Here is a 26,660-nt window from a genome sequence, read left to right as displayed (position 1 = left end):
CCGTGGATGCAGATGCTTAAATGATTGCATTACAAGTGGCTGCTTGCAAACACACTTCTCCAATTGTGTTCCGCATGGCAAGAGCAACTGCTGAAGTGGAGCACCGTCATATTCCACATAAAGTCAAAGTGCAATAAGATCCTATCGCACCCGTGCACGGTGCACTTTAGGTGCGAGTGAAAGTGTGTAAGTGTGAGAAAAGAAAGATAGTGGCTTCAGGAGTGCCACCATCCCACGCGAGCAAAGCAGAAGAGGAGGGGAGTGAGCTCATGGTAATGCGATTAAGCGCATGAAGGGGTGGGGGCAGGGGCAGGGGCGGAATGGGGATAAGGTGGCGCGCGTCTTGGCGGTGGCTGCTTATGGCTGTAAAGGCAGCCGAGCGCATATGCAGCTGCGCACCCTGCTTTAGAAGTAATCTGCATCATGGGCAAAGAGTGGGCATGCCGAGATGGTATGGCACCATGTAAGCTGTCTTACTGTGTGCTTAGTATTGGAGGTTGCATAATCTCGAGTTTCAGTGACTTGTTGAGTGAGAGGCAGAGGAAAAATTCGCTCCCCGTTGCTGGCGCTTTTCTTGATAGCATCGTCCCAGTACGGGTGACGCTATCAGCCGTGGGGGTGGAGTGCATGCGAAAGTGTGGCTGACTTCACTTAATTCGTATCGCTGAGAAGATATCGTCGGCGTACGTGGCACGAAACCGTATCATTCGTTGCAGACTCCCAAATTTATCAAAATGAATTGGTTTCTCATTCAAATTTGCTTTTTTTTATTGCTCAGTAGTTCGGAAAATTCTGCGGCCCCTTCCGAGCAAGAAAAATCAATTGGTGGTTGTACTTATTTGCATAAAAGGTCGACTTTCAGTCAAACAAAATTTACATATAGTGAAGCAAACTGCCGATTTTACCAACTTTGTTATATCAAGGTTTAACTATATTTATTTATTTATTTTATTTATTTATTGATACTGCAATCCCGGTATCGGGATTATAGCAGGGTGGGAAAAAGAATTAAGCAGTTTCACAAAAATGGCAAAATGTAAACAAAAGAAATAAGGGAGCAGGTTGAAGCTCTGCAGCCAGCATCAGGGATACATTTGAACAAGATATCAAACAGTAAAAAATAAAATACACAATAGAACAGTGAAGTGATGAAATGCAGTAACACAGACTAGGTAATATGTTGAGCGAATAACGTCATTGATGGTAGCAACACTTCATTGTTAGTGAGGTTATTCCAATTGGTAATAGTTCGTGGAAGAAATGAGTATTTAAAACAGTTATTACGGATGCGAAAAGGAGTTAAAGTTAGCTGATGTCGTTGTCGGGTCGCATACCCAGACAAAAAATGAACTAAATGGGTGAGTTCAGTTCTGTAGTGTCCTTTAATTAATTGGTATATGAATTTAAGTCTTGCAGAACGATTTCGCTCATTTATTGTCGGCAGACCAGCTTTGATTAAAAGATGTGTTATCGATAATTATTATATATGTATCGAGCAGCCCTCCTTTGAACCCTCTCTACTTTGTTTATGTTAGTCTTAGTGAATGGGTCCCAAATGATAGCAGCATAATCTAAGGTAGGCAAGACAATACATTTGTAAGCAAGGAGGTGGACAAACGGAGTGGATAACCGCAATGCCCGTCTTAAGAAAAACAATTTACAAAAAGCGTTACACGTTATGAAATCAATATGTTTGTTCCAGCTGAGATTGTTAGTGACCCAGAGCCCTAGATATTTATATTCTGTTACTTCTGCAAGTGTCACATCATTAATACTGTAATCAAATGGTAAGGCATTCTTTTTGTGAGTAATCCTCATCAATACAGTTTTTTCAAAATTAATGGACATTTGCCATGATTCACACCATGCAGAAACTTTTCAACGCGCTATTTAGTAGTATTTGATCTGAGACACTTCTTACTTCTGTATAAATGACACAATCATCAGCGTAAAGCCTAATTTTCACAAGGAATGTTAGACACAATATCATTAATATATATTAAAATCAATAGAGGCCCAAGAACAGAGCCCTGAGGGACGCTAGAGTGAACTGTAAGCTTGTCAGAACAATGATTGTTAAAAACAACGAATTGTTCCCTGTTTAAAAGGTAGGCTGAAATCCACTTTACTAATTGTTTGTTATGAAGTATTGTTTCTAACTTATAAATTAACTTTTCGTGAGTGACCCTGTCAAAAGCTTTTAAGAAATCCATAAATACGGCGTCAATCTGTGTTCCATTGTTAATTGAAGAGGAAAAATCATGTATAGTTTCTACTAGCTGTGTACAAGTTGAGTAACCCCTCCTGAATCCATATTGATATTTAGTAAAGAAATTGTTAGTTTCGAGGAAGTCTGATATGTGATTGTGAATTACGTGCTCAAGTAGTTTACAAGCAGTCGATGTTAGCGAAATTGGGCGGTAGTTCTTGATCAATTGTTTCCAATTGTCTCCACTTTTGTGAAGTGGTTTCACTCTGAAGTTAATTAATTGAAGTTAATTATATGGGCATTTAGCTGTATATACACAGAAAAAAAGGAAACTCCATTGGGGGCAGGACCAATGGCCAAATGTCAGTTTATTACAGAAATCTTTTCACTTGTGCATCAACCTCCATTTTTCCACATTATTCCCCGGTGAAATCAATGTTGAAATCAAAACACCTGCATAATTTTCTTTTTTTTTTTCAATGTGACATATATATATCACATGCACATATGAATGGGTGTCTGTAAAATGTTTGCTATAACTGAAAGAGAAAAGCTAAATGTTACGCAAAACAAAAGCTAAAAACAATGTTAGAAGCTAAACAAAAGCTAAAAACAATGTTAATAAAATTACATGAATTAATACTAAAATTGGATGTGATATGGAAATACACAAAACTGAAATAAGATTATCTATCCCGCCTAGCTAGGCTCCTTATTAGCCATGAGCAGTATGACCTCACAAAACAATAGCCCTCTTCTAACTATATCTGTCAACCACACCCCAATAATGCCAAATTTCGCTGTGTTGCTCCATATTGCATACAAGGTGTAGTCTTCATCGCATGAGCTTTAATGTTTGTTTTTTTTTCTTCCATCACTCATACACTCAGTGGTAAAGCCTGTTGCGCGGGTAAAAAAGTTACACATAAGAAAGAAAATCTAGTGTTATGTTGGGAGCACAGTTCTAAACATAGCATGGGGTCTATTTTAACTGGAAAGTAGAGACAAAAGCCCGCATTGTATTTATGAAATAATCCAGAAGGAACATTATACATGATTCCTAATTATTTTTCACTGTTGACTAATCCAACACATCTAAATCAACCTTCAGCTTGACTACGCAGAATTAACAAGATTTATTTGTAATATCAAAGCCTGCGAGACTATGTAAGAAAATTTTCATCAACTTTTGCACCAATATATATAATTCACTTAGCTCATGCTGCACAAAAGTGTGCTTTTTACAAACGCTTGTATATCAGACGGTTTTGATGCATTGTGTGGCTAAAGGAACCAAACTTGCCTGTTTTCCATTGACCAAAATGGCTGTGATGTAAGGACTGAGACTGTCCACAACCTTTCCTAAAATGCTGGAGCAGCGACGCACGACTGCCCTAGAAGGTATGCATGCATATATTATAATAAATACATATGGTAAGGTTTCACCAAACAGACAACAATATGGTAAATGAAAAAAAAAATCAGCAGAACACCATTTTCATTTCTCAAAGTTACACTCTTCTAGACACCAGTGAGTGTACCAACTATGTGGCAGCATTTGCTGCGGTCTTCATCAGCAGCCTAGGTTGCCAGTATTTTTTTTTTAATGAGTACTATGAACAGCAAGATAGTTCATTGTTAGGCTAGCTGGTACATAGTCATTGAATTGAAAGAAAGGGCACATGAATAGGATGAGGGAGGACGACACTACAATTCTTTGGCTTTCCTGTCTGCTTGTGTACAGTTTTTTTATTTAACAAGCATATTGAAAAAACTGCCTATGTATACTACTAAGTTATGTTACATATAATAGTGCATTGGCATATTATAAGGGAATGCAAAACCATAATGCAGGTATGTATGATGGCGAGAAGACCACAAGGTCATCTTCAAAAGAAGATAAAACTTTACATTAAGTTTTATGCATCCCTCAAAAGCGTCACCAAGTACAGCTCCTTGAAGTGCCACTGCCAATGACTAGTTAAATTAATTCCCAGTCAGCCAGTACTTGCAACAAATTACAGGAATTACTGTGCATCACTATAACTAGTGAAACCTCTATATAACGAACTCGGTAAAATTGGCAATTTGCCTCGTGATATCGAAATTTTGTTGCAATGAAATTCGATCTTTTATGCAAATAAGTACAGTTGCCGATCGATTTTTCTTACAAGGAAAGGGGCCGCAGAATTTTCCAAATTATAGGGCAATAGAAAAAAGCAATCATGAATGAAAAAACAATTCATTTTGATGAATTTGGGAGCCGGCGAAGAATGGTATGGTATCATGCCACATCGACGATATCTTCACATCTCAGCGGTATGAATTAGGCGAAGCCAGCCACGCTTTCACGTGCACTCCGCCTCCACCGCTGATAAAGTCCTTCGCACTGGGGCGACGCTATCAGGAAAAGAGCCGGCACTGCGGAGCGAATGCTTCATCAGCCTCTCACTCCAACGGCTCACCAAAATTCGAGATTATGCAATCTCCAATACTAAACGTGCGAGAAGAAAGCTTATATGGTGCGACGCTGTCTCGGCAAGCCCACTCTTCGCACAGGCGGCAGATTACCTCTAAAACAGTGTGCACGGCTGCGTATGCGCTCAGACGCGCTTATAGCCATGCGCAGCCACAGCCGAGACATGCGCCAGAAATTGAGACGTGCGTAAAGTAACCCTCCCCCGCCTCGTCCCCTCATGTGCGCTTGATCACGTTACCGCAAGCTCGCTCCCCCCCCCCCCCCCCTTTGCTCGCGCGGGAAGGTGGGACTCGTGAAGCCACCATCTTTCTTGTCTCATTCTTGCAAACTTTCACTCACACCTAAAGCACAAGTGCGCGGGGTGCGATAGGAACTTATCGCACTTGGCCTTTATGCTGGAATATTATAGTGCTCCACTTCAGTGGTCGCTCTTGTCACCGAGCGCACAATTGGAGAAGTGTGTTTGCAAGCAGCCGCTTGTAATTCAATCATTTGAGCATCTGCATCCGCAGAAGTTTCAATTATCTCGGTATTCCTTTGCTGCGGCAGTGAAATTTTGTTATATTGAAATCGCATACAAATACACTTCGTTACATCGAGGTTCTAAATACATGGTGTTCTATAGACAAGAGGTTATGATAAGTAAAATACTTCGCTATATCGAGAATTTCATTATACTGAAGTTTGCTATATCGAGGTTTAACTGTACCACAATTCAGTGCAATGATCCTACCAGTGTTTGAGTGCACCTGCCTGTCTTGTCAGCTTTTCCAGCCTGTCCTTGAGCATCACTGGAAAAAAAAAAGAAAGGTTGAATTTGATGCAAGTGGTTGCACCATGCTGACGTGTGTTACAAGGAAGAAATACGTGCCTCCGTCTATGGTGAAACTTGGGCTCACTCTGCTCCACAATATGCCCAGCAGTTGGCTCTGACCATTCAGTGTGTCCACACTGACCAAGGCCTCTACGATTTCGTTGTTTGACTTTGAATAGAACGACTGCAACAAAATGTGGAAGCTCTTGTTGCACACCCCTTTGCTTTACAAGCGTCTTAAAGCAACTAAAAGGCTATAAAGATATGGGGTAATCAAGAGACAGTGTTGTACACAAACTTTAGTGGGTCTCTAACTTTACTTGATGCAATAAAAATGAAATTTATCTGGTGAAATAAGAGGTGGCGGTGAATTCAAACTTTTTTTACAGTGAAGCTGCATATGGCTAGTTTCCAGCGGATTCATGTCCACAGACCAAAAACTGTGGGCCAATCCTGAAGATAGCGCAATACCAGGTCAACCTGTAGCAGAGATAAAGCAGGCTTCAAGCACTCTGCCAACTTGCAAAAATAAGTTTGATGTCTTAGGTCCAAATGCAACCCCTACCAGATATTAAGCTGATAAAAACAGATACTACACTTTGACCCGCGTCGGCCATGTCTACGTTCGCACCGCCCACTCTTTGTTGGTGTTCCAAGCACTTGGTTATCTCCTTTCCTTTTGTTCTCTCATGGTGACAGTCCCGTCAAAACGTCATGCATGTCTAGTTTCCTTCGGCTCCTCAGGGTGGCGGTCCCATTGTCCACACGAATGTAGATAAAAATTACAACGAATGAGTCCGTACTTATGTTCAAAATTCTGTGTCACCTTTACTTCGTACGCTAAACAGCTTTGCTGGTCATCCACCTTTACAGAATGGAATGGCTTATGATTTTTTTTTGTTAATCAATATGGCACACAGTGACTTCCTTAACACGATTTGATAACATATGAAGGCATGCTTCAGTAAAGTTAAGTGAAAGCTACATTAGAGAAAAATAACATACATAGTTTAAATAGATAATTTAATTTGGATAGTCCAGTTTGAAGAAAAAAAATACAGAAGAGCCTAGATGCCTTAGACGACCATTATTGCTTGTTTGCCTTGCTTTCTTTATACAAAAAATTAACAGCCAATTTTTTTTTTCATCTTCTCATTACCAGATGTCTTAATCGTAATCAATAATACTCACTAGTGTATCGACAAATGATAGCTCTTAGCACTTCACAGCAAGTATTTACAGCAATTGTCGAAATGCAAATTATGGCTCAACTGTGACAACCACAATAAAGGTATGCCAATGAGTTCACTATAAAGTTTCACTTCATCCCTATCGACTGATGAGGATATGATAAGTAGCTTTGGCACAGTGACAGTTCATCTAGTGCACGCGAAATTTACTGCAACTGCAAATAGCTAAGCAGAAATGGAACTCAACTGATCCTGACAGCAGGCCTGCAAAGGCTAATTTTTGCAGCTCGCCACATTAAAAAGCCAGGAATATTGAATTCCAATGGAAGCAATGTGCTGAAGCTTTCCAGTGGGTGAACGGGAGCACTTGGAACAGAGTGCTCTTCTGAAGTCTCAAGCTGGCATCAGCAGTGCCATAACCAACAAAGGTGTGAGCTCTCCCAGAAGCACTTTAATAGTAGCTCCAAGCAATCTTGTTTGCCCATTGGAAAGTGCTTTAAGCTGGTTTAGGCAACCACTTTACACGGTACTTCTTTGCACTAAGCTTCTTTGCACAAATCAAACAAGCTAACCTGAACTATAATATAAAGTTGGTGGTGCTGATTGTTACTCAGCAAAAAGAAAACTATATTGAAAAAAAGAAAAGTGACGATACTGTAAGGATACTGACACCCCTTTCCCCAGGAGAAAATTTTACTTGGCCGTTACCCATACAGCTAATTAGCAGCACTCTATTTCTCAGAGCAACATATCACAAGGAGCTGTTCATGCAAAATTTGTTGACATCACAGAGTTCCTGGTCTTAGACTACAATATGCATTCAAAAGTTGAATTCATTTCAGTGTCCCATAATTGTGGCTAGATATGCATGACTAATGTGAAATAAAATATGGGAAAAGTTTGGGTCAAAAGTATTTTTCTCAGGGCCTGCACAGCAGTAACCGACAAAAATGAATATGTGAAAAAAGAAAAAGAAGAAAGAAAAGAAACAAAATAACAATAGGCATTTAATATATTAAAAGATAATTTTTTTTTTTCGAAGCTGAAAATTCATTGCGGGATCAAATCTTGGCCATGACAGCTGCATTTCATTGGGAGCGAAATGCAAAAACACCTGTGTACTTAGATTTAGGTGCACATTACAGAACCCCAGGTGGTCCAAATTACTCCGGAGTCTCTTACTATGGCGTGCCTCATAATCATACCGTGGTTTTGGCACGTAAAACCCTAAACAAAAATTAAAACAGGGAAGAAGCAGTTAAAATAGGGTACCTTAGTCTCGTGTAAGTTGAAACCACTACCAGCTTTAATGGCACCACACACAATTGGTGACAAGAGACACAGAAAACATTCATCAGCATGTAGCTAAGGTGACTGATTAAAATCACTAAGCAGGGATGCTTACATAAAATCAAGTAAGCATGAAGAGTATGTTAGAAACTGCTGACCGAATAATCATAAGATGGCTCGCTGTATTTGTGGACTTTGGACACATCAGTTAGGCTCTGGTAGCCAGTGTTGGTATGCTCAAGCTGCTGGAAGGCATCAAACTTGGGAAGGGCATCATGTGGCAGCAGGTGCAGGAAATCCAAGTGCTCAATGCACGATGAAGAAATGAGATTCTGTGTAATAAAGCCAACAAACAAGGTTATGTGCACAGCAACAATTTTTAAGTGAAATTTACAATAACAGCTTTGCAATAACAGCTTTATTTTGGTGGCACGTATCTTCATAGGTAACTAAGACAAAAAAAAAAAAAAAAAGATTTGAGGTGCAGGGCAGGGCTGATGTAGAATTGCTCTCAAATTTGCTCTGCAGCACTGGAAGTTCTAAGAAGGCCATGGCAAGAGGACCAGAGAACTCTGGTCAGGAAAATGGTGCCTTTGAACCTTTTCAGAAAGTTGACACATAATGCTAACTAACCATTCTACATTACATTTCCGCTTTCCATTTTTACAAATTATAGATCACAGATATCAAATATGTGGTCCATGCCGGCAAGTCACATATGGTCTGTAAACATGTGTGTAGTCCTTTCATGTAGCCCAGCCTGCACAGCCGTCCTAATTATTGAGCTCTCATTCCTCAACCGCCTCAGCCTTATAAAACTTCCTCCAATGCACTCTCCCTGACACACATCACACTGCGCCTTGTGGGGTGCTACATACTAGGCAGCCAGTCAAGCGCCAGCCCTAGTCCAAGGTACCTCTAATAGATTAGCTTTGTAGCAGCATTTGTCACACTCTGGGAAAATATACATTAGCCCTTAAGGTACAGTTACCTTTTCCAATGTTAAACGGGACTTGCTTATTATAACATGGTGAAATTTCAATCTAAATTTTTGTTGCCGTATGCTCAAATTTTTGGAACCGAGAATGACCCTTTACCTCAAACACTACTAAACAGGTCTGTCACCACTAACAAAGTAGCTCAATCTCTACCTATTTCTACTTTCTAAACAGCCTCTCACTAGGTTTGGGTGTCGCAAACAATTGCAGTGCGTAGATCATGCAGTACTGATTATGTCTGCAAAGCATCAGTACATAATTGTAGGGCATGAAAACTGCTAAAAATGGAAACAAAATCCCCTGCGCCCTTCTCGGGGAGTCATTCTACATGCCAGTAATGTTTGTCACATGTGTAGCACTTCACATCACATGTGTCACCTGCACTGCACAAATAGCTAGCAGCATGAAAAACTTGGGAGCTTCTGCGAAATGCAGAGCATGCAAAACGGTTTCTGGAATTGTTCCATGCAGTAAAAAAAAGGGAGAAGGAAAAGAATAAACTAGACAGGGTCCTGATGTAAACGTCACATGGGTCCTCGGCTCTGATATGGGAGAAGGCAGGGAAGGAAAGTCATTTGCAGCTGCCAGTCAAGGTAGTGAGAAAGAGCCTCTGATACACGGAGGTACGGTACCTCGCCTTCTTACACTGACATATAGAAACCAGTAAAAAGGTAAATAAAGAAATTTCTTTTACCTATAATGCAAAGCAGTAATGAGACAGCGGGCACAATATTTTGTGGTGTAAATATTGCACTGTTCCGTGCAGTATCATTTGTTATAAACATTCACAGATGTAGGCAAGCATTCTCCTTTTGAGAAAAAGAAACTTTAGTCATGGTGTCTCTAGTCTGAATCACCTTCCATTTGTGTAGGTGGTGATTTCCAATGTTGGAGAAGCGAAAGACATGACAGTTTCTTCTTCCACTTTCGTCTCCTGCCTTTCACTTTTTGCCAACTGGCTTTGTTTATGTTTTTTCACTTTGGCACTGGTTTACAGATAAGCTGCAGAGCGTGGCATCAACCAGTTATATTAATGATTGCTCAAGAGGCCAGGCACAGCATCATTCCACGTGCAGTATGAGAGGTACAATCTTTGACTAGCATTCTATGGGTCCAGAGTTTGAATCCTTGGCAGGGCATTGTGACATTTCTTTCTTCATTTTTTTATAAAGTTCTGGCAAAGTACTTTGCAATTCCAGTGACAAACACAGGAAACAACAGCAGTGGCAGACATTAGGGAGGTTTCTCAATTCTAGCTATCACTTTAAAACCTTCTTGCAGCTAGTGTAATCAAAGTTATGTAGGATTGGAAAAAAGGAAGTTCCACAATACCAGTTGTCCCACGTAACTTGAGCCAAACTTTAAGAATATGCAAACTCCACGTAGCTCAACAGAACCAAGTTAATGTCGTTTGCCGTTGCTTGTAGATATTTTATGCATTCTGCCTAATTACATATTTCGTTTTAATTAATTAATCAACTTCTCATATATTTTAATTAGATGAAAAGCGTCAATGAGAAAATTGTGGAGCAACATGAAAAATCCCAATTCAGCTTTCTGTCGCTAACTACATGGTACATGAAAGTGTTTATCCAAACATGAAAGAAGACCATGAATACGCGAAAAATTGGTGTGCGACTGGCTACGCGCAGCACTTTTTTTCGTATTCGCTGGCTTCTCTCAAGCTTGGCAAAACACCTTTATATACCATGTACTGATCAACACAAATCTGGATTGAAAATTTTTCATGTAGCTCTACATTTTCTCGTCGACACTTTCAATCTAGTTATAATGTTTGAGAACTTGATTAATTAATTAAGACTAATTGTGTAATTAGGCAGAACACAGAAAAATAGTCTGAGTATCTCCAAGCGATGGCCAAAAACATTACCTTGGTTCTGTGCAGCTACGTGGCATTTGCATATCTTTAATGTTTGGCTCAAGTTATGTAGGACAACTGGTATAGCGAGGGTATACTGGGTGTCCCAGTTAACTTGGACCAAGATTTAAAAAAAACCCAAGAGCACTAGAGAAATTGCACCGATTGCACAGTAGCAGCAGTCATGTGTACTTACGGCCAGTATTTTTTTAATCACAAAGCATTATTTGATTAATTGCTTTTAATGAATGAACTATTTAATTATTGCTTGAACTGCAAACATGTCAATTACAAAGTTGTAGAGCACCTTAAATAACCTCCGAATCAATCATTTATTTTGCGCTGAAGCATGCCTGGTTGTTTTTTCTAAGAAAAAAACAGATGCCTGCAAAATACGCTAAATATGAAATAGATGCGTGCTCATGCGCCGCTAGTCAAGCGCCTCCAAGCAACCTTTGAATGAAATACAGCTTCATTCAATTATCACCGCATTGTACAGGGCTTTGCCGTGTAGGATGGCTCGAGAGGTTGAGAGATCATGAGGCACTCGGGATAGCTTTAACTTAGCGTACCATGAAACAAAGCTACAAAAGAAATTCAACTAATGTAAAAAAAAAAAACTGTGCAAAAGAGCATGAAAAAAAAGGCAGCTATCAAAAGAACAGAAAAGATCTACTCAGGAGTTTATTTCTATAAAAAATAAAAGCACGTAAGGTTTCTCAGCCACCCACAAAGAAACATCTAAAGGTGCAACTGGTTTAGCCATTTACCCTTCCTGTCTCTTGAACTCTGGAAAAGAGGCAAAACAAAGCAGTTTTTTACCCATTTCTGTCTTTGTTGCAAGCTTTTTTTTATGTAAGGATAGGATGACATCATGAAGATGCGTTAAACAGTCACATTTTACACCAGTTGTGAGCAGTTATTTTCCACTGCTACTTATAGCATGTGCTCAAACAGGTCCCCGTCTGGAGCAATACAGCACTTGCTTCTTTACAACACTTGTGCTATTGCAGCTTTGACCAACGACTTTAGAATCTTGCAGCAGACTGTGCTTATTTTTGCCGTTATGGCGTCCGGTGTGGTAGTTTCGCTGCTATACATGCTACCTTTCACGTAGCCCCTCAAGAAGAAGTTCAGCAGTGTCATGTCCGGCGACCTTGCAGGCTAGGGTACAGGTCTATGCCGACCAATCTACTGTCTAGGAAAAAGCTCGTCGAGCCACGTTCAAGACTGACTACTACTATGCGCAGGAGCACCGTTGTGTTGAAATCAGATGTTCTGAAGGTGCGCAAGTGGAACGCTGCAAATGACGTCGTTCACGGGGCCCTCGAGGATGTCGTTGACATAGCACTGCGTTGTTAGTGTGTTGTCAAAAAAAAAGATGGGTACAATCATGTTGCAATCAAAAATACCACACCACACATTAAATGACTACTGGTATTGGTGTCGTGTTTGTGTCAGCCAGTGGGGGTTCCTATCACTCCAGTAGCGTGTACGGTGAAGATTAACTTGTGCGTTCCTGAAGGAATTAGCATCATCCGCCCAAAGCACGCGAGTGGGAAAGTCCGGTTCTTCTTCACATTTCATGAAAATCTAATTGGCAAAGTCAATTCTGTTTTCAAAATCTCAGTCTTCAAGTTTCTGATGAAGATGTACACGGTATGAGTGCATATGACCCCCCCCAACCCCCTTTTCTTTAAATCCTCCACACTGATGAACTTCAGGTTCCGGCCTCCGTACTGCCGTCGCGCACACTACTGTGAGGGTAAAGAGTAAAGTCGTGTATCCATGGCTATTCGCTTGGGAGTGCTTGAGTAGCAGAGCGTGAGCATGTATCTTTTTCGTATTTTTGATGTTTCGCATGCTTTTGTTCTTTCTCAGAAAAACCAACGAGGAAAATCTCAGCATGAAACAAATGCTTGATTCGGAGGTTATTTGAGGTGCCCTGCAACTTTGTAAGTGATACGTTTGCGATTCAAGCAATAGTCAGAAAGTTCACTAATTAAAATCAATTAATTAATTAATACTTCATGATGAAAGAACTACTGGCTGTAAATACACACGGCTATGGCTGCTATGCAGTCGGTACAATTTCTCTAGAGCTCCTGAGTTTCTTTTAAATCTTCGTCCAAGTTAAATGGTACACCCAGTATATTACACAAATGAGGCGTGATATTAAATGAGCAAGTACAGCATTATGGAGTGCGATTTTGGGAAACAACTCCATGCACCTATCTCGCAGTGAGTGAACTTCATTCCTTTCTTTTACCACTTTGGGTACAGCATTGTTCTCTGAAAAATATAGTATGAGGTTATCAGCTCATAACCACACTTTGTGGACGCTACAAGTGTACTAGCTCAGTAAGAAGAGCAAAAGGCAAGTATATGCTGGCAGGTGTTTTCAGACTTAACTCTTTGAGGGTCAATGACGTAAATATACGGCGCTGCGAACAAGTCCAAAATGGTTGAGGCCGTATATTTTCGGCGCTGTCTGTACGTTTAAAAAGTGCGCCAATTTCCTAACTTTTCTTTTTCTGTCATGTGCTGCCACTGTGTGGGAGAATACAGGGAATTTTTTTAACACACCTCGCTCTCTCGGTTTTCGTTGCATGGTTTGTTTTAGAGCTAGTTTGCTCCAGCGCGTCTATATACTGCCGCTAGCACATTAGCGCGTGCACACGGGCGGCAGATTGGGTTTTGTTCCGCAGGTGGTTTCGGCTTCTTGCGCTTGCAAAACTGATAACTATCTCGTTACTAATTGCTCAAAGGGTGACTGCTTCTTTCTCGCTCGTTTAGTGCTCACAGGAATGTGTATAGGAAGGATGCCGCCGTGCATGCGTTTCCGTTTTTCTTTTTTTGGAGACTCGTGAAAAATAATTGCCTCTGGTTGGTGATAAGATGAAGATTAGCGGAAGTTTGTCACACGTTTTGCTTTTTTGACGGGCACACAACCACACAGTTTTCTTGAGTGCGCGCACCTACACAGTTTGATTACGCTATGGACGTACATATTAGTGTAAGAGCAGGAACATTGGAGACTTGCGAAATATTCTCGTGTGCGCATTTTCAAAGCCTTGAACTATGTGTAATAACAATGCATCAAATTTTTAATTCTTATAAGCTTATTTCCTTTTTTATTGTTGTTATTCATGAATGAAGAGTACATATATACCAACGCAAAATATTTTTTCTCACTTTACCGTCCCTAAGAAGAATCGGAATCTGCAATAAAAGATATCGACCCTGGTCAGTCGCATATGGCGAAAAAAATCGACTCTCAAAGGGTTAATGGTGACACCCTTTGGTATCTTGCTTGAAACTACTGAACAAAGTCTTTTGTCATTCTTCAACTGTACAGCGTTCCATTGACACATGCTCTTCTGCCACTTTTTCCAGCTGTCTCACTTGCAAAAGTAATAGCAAATTTGTAGACTGAAATGCATAGTTGTATGCACACCTACAAAAGTCTGCGGGAGTTGTGCTTAGCTAGGTGGACAAAGTGAAAGCGTCCATCAGTCACTCCGAAGCATGATATTTAAGGATGTCACCATTCCACCGAAGACCACACTCCTGTATATCCTCATATAGAGCAAGTCCTGCTGAGCACAAGTATGCCAGAACAAAAAGTAAAGGCCATACATTAAAGGGTAAAATTGTCATCTATGGGTTTCCTTTGTACCTTCGTGCTACTCAGGTGGATGACAATTTTTCTCTTTCATGCTTGGCCTTTGTTTGGTCAAGTCATGCACTAGTCATGTTACATGGCCTTCCCATTAAGTACATATGACCAACTAGGCATGTAGTACAACTAGGTACACCATCGCACAACCAGGCACATGGCTAGGCAGAGAATAGATGGAACTACGATTTAAAGAGACTTTCATCCCCTTCACCATTATTTTAATCAGCCTCTAAATAAAAACACAAAAGTGATAAATCAACTCACTTGTAGCCTTCCCAAACGCACTTTCAGCCCATCACAGTGGCCCTTTTTCAGCATCGCTAGGAGGTCTAGCAGTTCCTTGAAGTGGGCATCTCTAGACCAGAAAATAAAAATTTAATGTTAATCCCAACTCCTCATTAGACTGAAAGACTGAAATAAAACAATTTCTGTTTAAAGAGATACTAAGCCTTTTCTTTCTTTATTGATAGTTGCCAACTCCTTAAAAATGATACGGTGCTTGGATTTTCAGACTTCACATTAAATCATAATTTATATCGCCTTTTAATGTACCCAGTTAAAGACATCTGCCAAGTGCAACATGGTTTTGTGGCATAGGGTGTGCTGCAAGAACTCTACCATACATCATAAAATACAAAACTTGTAGACTCAATGGCATCACAAACTGCTGATGCACATTTCAGCTAGCCCGGTCCAGTGCTCGCAAGCTATATGATGGCCATGTCTCGGAAAGCTGAGCACACAGCCCGTGCCCCATTTTTTCCTCCACCCTGTGCTCCTCTGCATTTGGCATGGTACAAGCCTCGTCCTCTGCTATCACTATGCTCAGGAGACTGCTGCTGTCAAGTGGAGCAGAAGGGAGCTCCACACTGAGGTGTTTCCAGCAAGGTATACATAGTGCAATTGCTTTTTCTGGCAAATAGAGAAATCCCATGAAATATGAAAAAATAACATGTGATTGAGTATACTAACGCCCACAGAACAGTAGTGCTATCAAGCAGTGTTCGAAGGAAAGCAAGCTCTTCCTCTGTTACTGGGCCAAGGTGTCTACCAAGTTGACATTTCCAAATTCCCCGAGTTTTCCAAGTTTTGCCTGAGCGACACAGAACTTTATTTATGTCAAGACAGGATGGGACACCACGTCGCCCAATGCTGTCACTCTCAAGTAAGCATTAAAAAAAAAAGAAACCCAACTTAATCCAGTTTGAATAGTAAGGAGTATTGTTTATTTTATTCAAAATAGAAAACTGAAGGTAGGGGATAGTAAAATGCACAGCAAATAAAATATCCTCGAAAAAGAAAAATTATAAAGCCCATTGTAAATTGAGTGCCTCCATTTCAATGCCTCCATTTTGTGTTTCACTACTTTCAAGAGTTCATTTTGATTTGGATGAGGGTCGCCTGCATCTTTGCATCAGCCAACACTTTGCTTTTTGAGCTCAAGCTTCTTCAAAGAAGAGGTGGCACAGTTCTTTTCCCGATCATTCCTCAATGCGACGGTCATTTCTGTTCTTGTCCTCGTTCCGCTGCGCGTTCAACCCACGGACCATTTGAAGCATCCTCTTGGCCAGTTGTACAGCCAACGTCCGACTTTTTGTACTCCCTAGGGGCCACGAAAATGTCCGAAAAATCTAATCGGGCACTCCTAAAAAGAATGCATGTCTTTTACTGCCCTTAAGGGCTCAAATCCTCACAGGCAAGTCTGAAAAAGCTCTGAAGGCCTGCCAGTACACTTATTAGGCATATCGGTGCTCGTACTGTGACAGGAGACGGCGGGTGCAGGCGTGTATAATTATGGAATACGTGTGTCCCGTGACAATTGCTTGCGTCTTACGCTTAAGCTTCACCGCAATACTTCCCATATGCTTCACCGCGTAACATGGCTGTGCTGAGGCGAAGCTGCCTATCGGGAACCGGCATTATACAACGCGCCATGCTAAGCTTCGAAGCCAATCGCGAGCATTACATAGGCGGAGTCGGTGCCATTACTGACAGCGGCGAATTCTTTTAATGAAAAACACAGCACCAAATGGCAAGAACCTTAATAGCCAACGTCGAAGCAGCTAAGCCTAGCGTTGTCGCGGTGGTTGCTACGGCTACCAGCGGATCTGCGTGCGAGAGCGCTGGTTCCAAGCGGCGAGATAATCAAAACGGCGGTGTTGGCTTTGAGTAACGCCGCTTCGGACCTGCGGTCGCGGCAAAAAGTCCAGGAAAATCAGACAGCAAAAGTTTCTTGCATCTGAAATTACAGACGTTCTTATACCTTGGCTCAATGGGGCACGTGGTGGTGTCGCGAAATCGTACGCATTATCGGGCATTTCACAAATATCAGGCGTCCGGAAAATCAGTCGTTGACTGTGCACCGGCAACTGCTCCAGCCGACGACACGGCGTCAAAGACAATTCGTTACGATTCCTCTCTTTTACTCGAGCCAGAGGTAGGGCGACTTTCGTTCCCTTTCAATAAAATGACAGCTAATTTTCTCCGATTGAAGCACTAATTCCCTGAGTTTTTCCTGAGTTTTTACAGACTACTCAATATCCCTGAGAATTCCCGGTTTTCCCGGTTGGTAGACACCCTGTGGGCTGAGTGGCAGTGATGACAGAACACATGTTCTTTCCCTGACGTGCAAACAGCTCCCGGCTATTATTGCGTATCAAGATCAAGGAAATGCACTGCCCTGAATGGCAAGCCTGAGATGAACGGCTTATTTGCCAACTGAGACCGTTGGATGGCGCTGCTATATCATGTGGGTGGTTGAGCAGTCGCATGGTATTTTTCTTATTTTGTGGGCTTTCTCAGTTTGCCATAAAAAGTATAAATGCGATGTGTACCTTGCTGGAAACACCTCATTTTGGCTTCTCTAACAATTCTCTACAATCCCCTAATTGACACTTTGACAATTAGAAGAACAATGAAAAAGTCAGATATTACTTTTAATTAAATAATTGAGTGTCAGATTAAAAATTACTGTCAGTTTCTGAACAAGACTCTAAACAACACACATTTGGCCTTATTTCCATACAGTAATCGGTGTTTTCTTAAAACTTGGGGCATGATAGTTGGGACACCATGTATATTATATATACAGAACAACTTCTAACCTAATAAAATCAGCACACATTTAGCATGAATCCATGTCATCTCTAGCAATGGAATTAATATCGACTAACTCTGTAAATATTTTTTATTTATTTTTCTTTTGAATTATGTTAGCCGACAGCTCGTCACACACTGCACAAGCAGTTCGTAAACAAACAGGTTAATTTCATAAATATATACTGGAAAGCAGCATGGAAAGAAAATGGCATGGGGTGTGTTTGCTCTTTATCAGACTACTGTGATGTATGAAATGAGAAAGACATTCTAGTGGTTCTGTGAGTGAAGCATTATTTGTATGATACAGTATGCACTAACGGGTTGTTTGGTGGATGAGAGCAGAGATTCGTATTGCTGCGATAAAACAAATTTAGCGGCTGAAATATAACATTATACGTGCTATACTCTTGATTAGCACTATTTTTTTTTCTTTCTTTATTGATACTGTCAGCCCTTACATAGGGCCATTACAGGAGTGGAGAAAATAAATAAATAAAACAAACAATGTCAACACATTTGAATCATACAACGTACAAAAATGAAATTACATTACATATACAAAAAAAAAACAGTCAATGTACCTTGAGGCATGTAAAATAAGAACACACACAGATAATAACAAAATCAAAAAATAAGATGATTCAGAAAGTCAGATCATTAACGGACCGCGCCCTCAGAATAAATGATGGCATGCAAATTATTCAGAAAACTATTTAAAGAGGTAGACTGAACTACGAAATCGGGAAGCATGTTCCACTCTTTTATCGTTCTGGGAAAAAAGCTATATTTAAATGTGTCATTATGGTTTACCGGAGGGGGAATATACATGCTGTGGCGATGTCTAGAAGATTCGTTATTAGAAATTTCAAAATAGTTCGTCCTATTTATTTTTATTTTATTATGAATAATAAGGAACAGGAACTTCAGCCTATCATACTTAGTTCTTAATTCTAAATTGGGACGATTTGCAAGCTGACATAGTTTTGAAGGGGAGTGAAGTCGACCATATTTGTTGAAGATGAATTGAGAAGCTAACCTCTGAATCCTTTCAAGTTTCTTACGGTTTTTCTCTGTGTAAGGATCCCAGACAATTTTCGCGTACTCAATGATTGGTCTGACCAGTGTTCTATAGGCCAAGTTTTTAACTTCAGAGGTTGCTGTGTGTAAATTTCGTCTTAGGCTCCAAAGCGCATTATTCGCCTTCTTACTTACTTCATCTACATGCCTATTCCAGCTTAAGTCACTTCTAAATAATAAACCCAAATATTTGTGTTCCTCTGCTCTTTTAAGCTTGTTGCCATGTATACTATAAGGAAATAGCAGGATCTTCTTTTTTCTTGTAATAGACATGCTTACTGATTTAGTTGGATTTATAACCATTTGCCAGTGAGAACACCATTTCATAATGTTATCAAGGTTGCATTGCAATTTAATTTGGTCACTGGAAGATTCTATATTATTATAGACAACACAGTCGTCAGCGAATAGTCTTATTGGAACAGAAATGTGATGTGTTAAGTCATTAATGAAAATCAGAAATAGAAGAGGACCTAGGACACTTCCCTGAGGTACTCCGGATAACACCGGTTGAAGACTGGACCTATGCGCGTTTATTTGAACGTACTGCTGACGGCACTGTAAGTACAATGTAAACCACTTTGTGAAGTTAGGATTCTTAAACACAGTATTAATTTTGAACAAAAGCTTGGAGTGGGAAACTTTATCGAATGCTTTGGCAAAATCCAAATAAATGAGGTCCATCTGTCCACGGGAATTTATCGTTTGTGAAGTGTCATGAACCAATTCAACTAATTGAGTGATCGTAGATAGTCCTTTACGGAATCCATGCTGCGCAGAGGATAACAATTTATGCATTTCAAGGTGAATACGTCAGAAAAAATTCCAGAAGTTTTTACAAAAGACATAGCATGGGGCCAGCTGCATTCCTAGAGCTTAAGACAAGAGAAGCAACAATGAAATCTCGGAGAAAGAGGTAGAAGGAATTCTTTTTGGTTACTCAAGCTTCTAAAGCCTACACAAAGCAAAAATTAACATAAATGGAAGTTCACTAAGGGATCTAGCTTAGATACTGCAGGTACAAGTTAGTAAATCAAGGAAGTTGTCATCACACTTTAAAGAAACGTGTACTAACACAAGCTGCAAAAAATACCCTGCATTTATTACAGCAAGGTTTCAAGTTTTTCAATGGTTGTGATGTTTTTTTTTGAAGGTTTTCTCCAATTCAAATGTATTTCTATACAGGCTGTCCCAGCTAATGTTAGCCAAGCTCTTAAAAATAAAATACAGAATATATAAGGACGAACAGGCCGCCATTAGAATCTGAACCTGGCAACGTTTAATGCTAGAACGTTATCTAGTGAGGCTAGTCTAGCAGTGCTACTGGAGGAAATAGAGGGCAGTAAATGGGACATAATAGGGCTCAGTGAAGTTAGGAGGACAAAAGAAGCATATACAGTGCTAAAAAGCGGGCACGTCCTGTGCTACCGGCGCTTAGCGGAGAGGCGAGAACTAGGAGTCGGATTCCTGATTAATAAGAATATAGCTGGTAACATACAGGAATTCTATAGTATTAATGAGAGGGTGGCAGGTCTTGTTGTGAAACTTAATAAGAGGTACAAATTGAAGGTCGTACAGGTCTACGCCCCTACATCCAGTCACGATGACGAGGAAGTCGAAAGCTTCTATGAAGACGTGGAATCGGCGATGGCTAAAGTCAAAACCAAACACACTATTTTGATGGGCGACTTGAATGCCAAGGTAGGCAAGAAGCAGGCTGGAGACAAGTCAGTGGGGGAATATGGCATAGGCTCTAGGAATAGCAGGGGAGAGTTATTAGTAGAGTTTGCACAACAGAAAAATATGCGGATAATGAATACCTTCTTCCGCAAGCGGGATAGCCGAAAGTGGACGTGGAGGAGCCTGAATGGCAAGACTAGAAATGAAATAGACCTTATACCCTGCGCTAACCCTGGCATCATACAACATCTGGATGTGCTTGGCAAGGTGCGCTGCAGTGACCATAGGATGGTAAGAACTTGAACTAGCCTAGACCTGAGGAGGGAATGGAAGAAACTGGTACATAAGAAGCCGATCAATGAGTTCGCGGTAAAAGAGAAAATAGAGGAATTCCGGATCAAGCTACAGAACAGGTATTCGGTTTTAACTCAGGAAGAGGACCTTAGGGTTGAAGCAATGAACGACAACCTTATGGGCATCATTAAGGAGTGTGCAATAGAAGTCGGTGGTAACTCCGTTAGACAGGAGACGAAAGCTCTGATCTATCGCAGGAGACGAAAGCTCTGATCAAGAAACGCCAATGTATGAAAGCCTCTAACCCTACAGCTAGAATAGAGCTGGCAGAACTTTCCAAGTTAATTAACAAGCGTAAGACAGCTGAAATAAGGAAGTATAATATGGATAGAATTGAATATGCTCTCAGGAATGGAGGAAGCCTAAAAGCAGTGAAGAAGAAACTAGGAATTGGCAAGAATCAGATGTATGCGTTAACAGACAAAGCCGGAAATATCCTTACTAATATGGATGAGATAGTTCAAGTGGCTGAGGAGTTTTATAGAGATTTATACAGTACCAGTGGCACCCACGACGATACAAGAAGAGAGAATAGTCTAGAGGAATTTGAAATCCCACAAGTAACGTGGAAGAAGTAAAGAAAGCCTTGGGAGCTATGCAAAGGGTGAATGCAGCTGGGGAGGATCAGGTAACAGCAGATTTGTTGAAGGATGGTGGGCAGATTTTTCTAGAAAAACTGGCCACCCTGTATACGCAATGCCTAATGACCTCGAGCGTACCAGAATCTTGGAAGAACGCTAACATAATCCTAATTCATAAGAAAGGGGACACCAATGACTTGAAAAATTATAGACTGATCAGTTTACTGTCCGTTGCCAATAAACTATTTACTAAGGTAATCGCAAATCGAATCAGGAACACCTTAGACTTCTGTCAAGCAAAGGACCAGGCAGGATTCCGTAAAGGCTACTCAACAATAGACCATATTCACACTATCAATCAGGTGATAGAGAAATGTGCAGAATATAACCAACCCTTATATATAGCTTTCATTGATTACGAGAAAGCGTTTGATTCAGTCGAAACCTCAGCAGTCATAAAGCCAGTACGGAATCAGGGTGCAGACAAGCCGTATGTAAAAATGCTGAAAGATATCTATAGCGGCTCCGCGGCCACCGTAGTCCTCCATAAAGAAAGCAACAAAATCCCAATAAAGAAAAGCGTCAGGCACGGAGATACGATCTCTTCAATGCTATTCACAGCGTGTTTACAGGAGGTATTCAGAGACCTGGAGTGGGAAGAATTCGGGATAAAAGTTGATGGAGAATACCTTAGCAACTTGCGATTCGCTGATGATATTGCCTTGCTTAGTAACTCAGGAGACCATTTGCAATGCATGCTCACTGACCTGGAGAGGCGAAGCAGAAGAGTGGGTCTAAAAATTAATCTGCAGAAAACTAAAGTAATGTTCAAGAGTCTCGGAAGAGAACAGCAGTTTATGAAAGGTAGCGAGGCACTGGAAGTGGTAAGGGAATACATCTACTTAGGGCAGGTAGTGACCGCGGATCCGGATCATGAGACTGAAATAATCAGAAGAATAAGAATGGGCTGGGGTGCGTTTGGCAGGTATTCTCAGATCGTGAACAGCAGGTTGCCATTATCCCTCAAGAGAAAAGTGTATGATAGCTGTGTCTTACCAGTACTCACCTACGGGACAGAAACCTGGAGGCTTACGAAAAGGGTTCTACTTAAATTGATGACGATGGAACGAGCTATGGAAAGAAGAATGATGGGTGTAACATTAAGGGATAAGAAAAGAGCAGATTGGGTGAGGGAACAAATGCGAGTTAATGATATCTTAGTTGAAATCAAGAAAAAGAAATGGGCATAGGCAGGACATGTAATGAGGAGGGAAGATAACCAATGGTCATTAAGGGTTAAGGACTGGATTCCAAGGGAAGGGAAGCGTAGCAGGGGGCGGCAGAAAGTTAGGGTGGGCGGCTGAGATTAAGAAGTTTGCAGGGATGACATGGCCACAATTAGTACATGACCGAGGTAGTTGGAGATGTACGGGGAGGCCTTTGCCCTGCAGTGGTCGTAACCAGGCTGATGATGATGATGATGATACAAGGATGCAACCAATGGTATTCTGTCAATGTGACATACCACGCCAGGAGAATTTTTTTTCATATTTGAACTATCAATAATTAGACGAGATTAATTAATTAACTTTTTAATTACTGAGTTGAGGGTACATTTCTGATATAAAAGTAATAATTGTGTTTTAAAACACCCGATTCAGTTGTTTTCGGTGTGCTATGTCTTGCATAATGATATTTTTTCTGCGTTATAAGGAAACGCGAAACTATGAAAATAGCCGCATGATTATGCACTTCAGGTGCTACTCCCAAGCGTCCTTGCATTCTAGGCTTTACTGGGAAGAATTAACTCTGTTCAATGCGTTTGTCCTCCTCTTCAATGCTCAAGTTCGTTAATTAATCTCATGTAATTATTGACAATGCTATTATAAAAAAGACCCTCCTGGTGCAGTATGTCACTGCTGATAGAATACCATTGGTTGCGTCCTCTTACATATTATATTTTATTTTTGAAAGCTTGGCTAATGTTAGCTGGGACACCCTGTGTAGTTATAATATATACACATAACTGCATGGTGCTATGTTACCATAACTGCATGCATATGTGATATGTTAGCATTACAGTTTATAAAATCATGTGTTACTTTAGAAATTTCAGGTTTCTTCGGGCATTTCTGGCACAAACAAAGATATGTCTAATTTTATCACAACAAAACGAAAATTCATGCAGTACAGGGCTGAAGCTGCAGAGAAAATTATCTTGTACTTAGTCACCAGCCATAACAGTTACAAATCCAAAGAATTGCATCAGAAAAATACAAACCTCATATTGTCTTCTCTGATAACAATGGCAAGCGTGGGCCTACCAGACATGCGCCAGTACTTTCCAACAAACGTCAGCTCATTCTGGAAAAAGGAAAAGAGAACAAACTTGTAAATGCCCATGTGTCAGAATGTAAACTCTTGCAAAAAGAAAACAAATGACACATTCAAGGTAGTTTGCATCATGTAAATTAATACTTCTTTTCATATTAAACAGGCGACGCTGAGAAAGCTATGCAACTACTAGCAGTACAAACCTAGAAATATATAGCTCCACATATTTCATGGCGAACTGGCTTTTGATACACAACATGTTCCACTGAATAACTTCATGTAAAGAAACTTTAATGGATAGAGCTAGTGTTTCATCAAATGTGTAGTGCTTGCATACTGTTTTTTGTTTTGTTTTGGCTTTTAGTAAGTCACACACAATGTTTTGCTCATGAGTGTTTTGAGGAAACAAACATGTCTCTGTGCTCGTTCCTCAGTAAAAAGGCTCAGATATATGCAACCTCTTCCATGCAATAATTTTTTCATATGTTGCGATTGCAACATACAAAATCATTGTTACTCCAAATGACGCAACACATTCTTATGTCTGGATTTCATGTGGCATGCAATATTTTTTTAGTCCCAAGTCCAGGCAATACGAAAAGTAACTCTAGCCTCCAATGCATTGCCTGGTATGTGTGAAACTGAGTACGGTGAATATCAGCCACCATGCTCCTCCTTCCCCACTCATTTTCCAATAATTTCATGCTTTTCCATGCAGCAAAAGTGCCAATTGTAAAAATAAACAAACCAACAAAGACAAAAAAAAAAATGAGGGGGCAGGGTGGTGTACAAGGCATGAGACATCCCATCATGCACAGTAAGACCTGACTTGAAGCCTAGCAAATGTGAAAAAAAAAAAATGACTCCATATAAAAATGAAATAAGTGCTTCAAGATAGACCCAGTATTTCACTGTGCCTCTAATTTCACCTTTAGCCACATTTTGGAAGCTACCACATGCCCAGTACTGCATAATATTTCCAAATGCAGTATCTCTTGCACTGAAGGATCACTGGTACACCAGCACTGCAGAGTCATTGTTTTTATAACAAAGGTTCAGCGTTTTCAGTTTTTATTTGCAGAACATTAGGCATACTAAGATTGGTAAGCCAGAAAAGATGCAAATACGAAAGACAGCTGGCACCAACACCTTGATCTTTCGGCACCATTTCATTGTGCTATTGTAGATATTAACATCCGGCTCCGAGGTATTGAGCTGCTTAGGTAGTGCTTAGCAGAATAAACTCACCACCACAGCCCTTGAGCTGGCATGGTGGGTAGTACATGCAAATACTTTGCTACCAGTTTACATTACTAGTGAACACAAAAGTATTTAAGTACCTTTATGTCATCGATGAGCAGCGCCATGTCATGTGAGAGGTAGAAGTCGTTGACCTCAAAGATAAGCGGATAGCACAACACCGTCTGGCCACATATTCGATACAGCTGCAGAGAAAAACCACAACAGCTGGAAATGTGGTGCAATAAAATGATGCAAAGGACAAAGTACTGAAGATTCTTCACAATGAAAGGTTTTTTAGCTCATTCCATAACCTGCATGCCTCTCAAAGAATGAAGTCAAAGTTGAAAAACATTTCTTCAATCTAACAAGTAGTAATTTCAGAGGACTTGCCTTGCTTGTTCCTAACGCACCAATTGGACGCTGCGGTCTTCCCTTCAAGCCAAGCTTCCGGTTCACACCTAGGAATTCGTAGACCTAAATAATAATTATAATAATAAAAAACAGGATAGGAGGAAGAAAAGCTGACGTGCAGTCTATAAGAAGACAAACCGAAATTTAAAGAAATATCACACACATAAAGTGTAACACTACGATTAAATTTCTGAAAGGATTGAAACATGCTAAAATTGTGCAGGTAATGATTAAAACTGGTGTGATGCTGGTGGAATGTAACAGATGTCAGTAGGAATGCTGGTTTGTTTTCTTATAAGCTACGCGCTTTCCCACATTATATAAATGCTTACAACAGCAGGTAATTTTTTCATAGGTGCCAAAAATGGTTACAGGAAAAGAATACAATAGTCTTTGGCTATTGGTCCAGAAAGTTGTTTGTAATTTAGGAATGCTAAGATAAGAATAAAAATATGATAATGATGAATATCAGAATAAGGGCTTTCTACTTATTTTTGTCTCTAATAAACCTACTTTATGGCACAAACAATTTACAAACTTGGCTAAATTTTTAAAATAAGTAGACTTGCTAGTTTTCAAGAAGTCCAGTGCCCTACTATGATTCATGCCACAGTTATACAAGCAACCCTAATGATACAGTAGAACCTTGTTGATACGTTCCCGTTAAGTATGTTTACTGGCGCCAACATTTGCAATCGAGAACAAAAAAAAAATGACCCAACAGTGTTACGCTCAGTTTTTAGCGGCTCATACATCCCAGAAAAACACGATTTTTGGCATCAATGTTCAGTACGTCACGAAACTGCGATCATATGATACGTTTTCCGGCTGCTAGACCCCATGTAAACAAGAGAATGTGCAAGGTGAGGTGCGCGCAAGTGAGAACAATATATAACTGCCCGCCGAGGCAGCTTCACTGCAATACTTGCCCGCCAAGCTCACATGAAAATGCCGGCCTGCACTGAATCGCTCATTTTGGTACCAGCAAATCTTCTTCGAGGTCACCGCATGCGGCATTCACAGCTATCACCGCCAACTCTATTGTGACAAGCATCTTCGCCCATCTGTTTCACAGCGCGTGGTGTTGTCAGAAGCGTAGCACATGCTTTTAATAGGCGATAACCAAAATGCGCCACCGTTCCCTGCTACCAGACTGCAATCGTATACGTTTTCTGGTTGTCAGATCCCGTGTGAACAAGAAAAGGTGCAAGGCGCATGGGTTCAAGAACAGTACAGTGAAAGCTCGTTAAGAACTTCAATAATTCGAATTTATGCATAATTCGAACTGTACGATTTGGTCCGGCCAAGCTCCACAGAAGTCTATGTATAAAAAAGTCCGTT

General features: G+C 40.5%; 1 protein-coding gene and 1 pseudogene across 4 annotated transcripts in view; both read right to left on the bottom strand.

Moving 5' to 3' along the window:
- The window catches only part of LOC135906653 (probable phosphorylase b kinase regulatory subunit beta), an 87,919-nt gene that overhangs the window by 14,904 nt on the left and 46,355 nt on the right, over positions 1-26,660 (bottom strand). For all 4 annotated transcript variants that reach the window (XM_065438164.2, XM_065438166.2, XM_065438167.2 and 1 more), the window contains 8 exons: positions 25,299-25,382; positions 25,007-25,111; positions 23,614-23,696; positions 14,806-14,896; positions 8,141-8,314; positions 5,560-5,686; positions 5,422-5,479; positions 3,513-3,603 (listed from right to left, as the gene is read on the bottom strand). In XM_065438164.2, the coding sequence (XP_065294236.1) occupies positions 3,513-3,603; positions 5,422-5,479; positions 5,560-5,686; positions 8,141-8,314; positions 14,806-14,896; positions 23,614-23,696; positions 25,007-25,111; positions 25,299-25,382 (813 nt within the window). The remainder of the gene's footprint in view (positions 1-3,512; positions 3,604-5,421; positions 5,480-5,559; positions 5,687-8,140; positions 8,315-14,805; positions 14,897-23,613; positions 23,697-25,006; positions 25,112-25,298; positions 25,383-26,660) is intronic.
- LOC135906693 (U2 spliceosomal RNA) lies at positions 5,940-6,119 on the bottom strand (annotated as a pseudogene).

This window comes from Dermacentor albipictus, chromosome 1 (assembly GCF_038994185.2).
Source record: "Dermacentor albipictus isolate Rhodes 1998 colony chromosome 1, USDA_Dalb.pri_finalv2, whole genome shotgun sequence".
Lineage (NCBI taxonomy): Eukaryota > Metazoa > Arthropoda > Arachnida > Ixodida > Ixodidae > Dermacentor > Dermacentor albipictus.
This window is presented reverse-complemented; position numbering and strand designations above follow the sequence as displayed.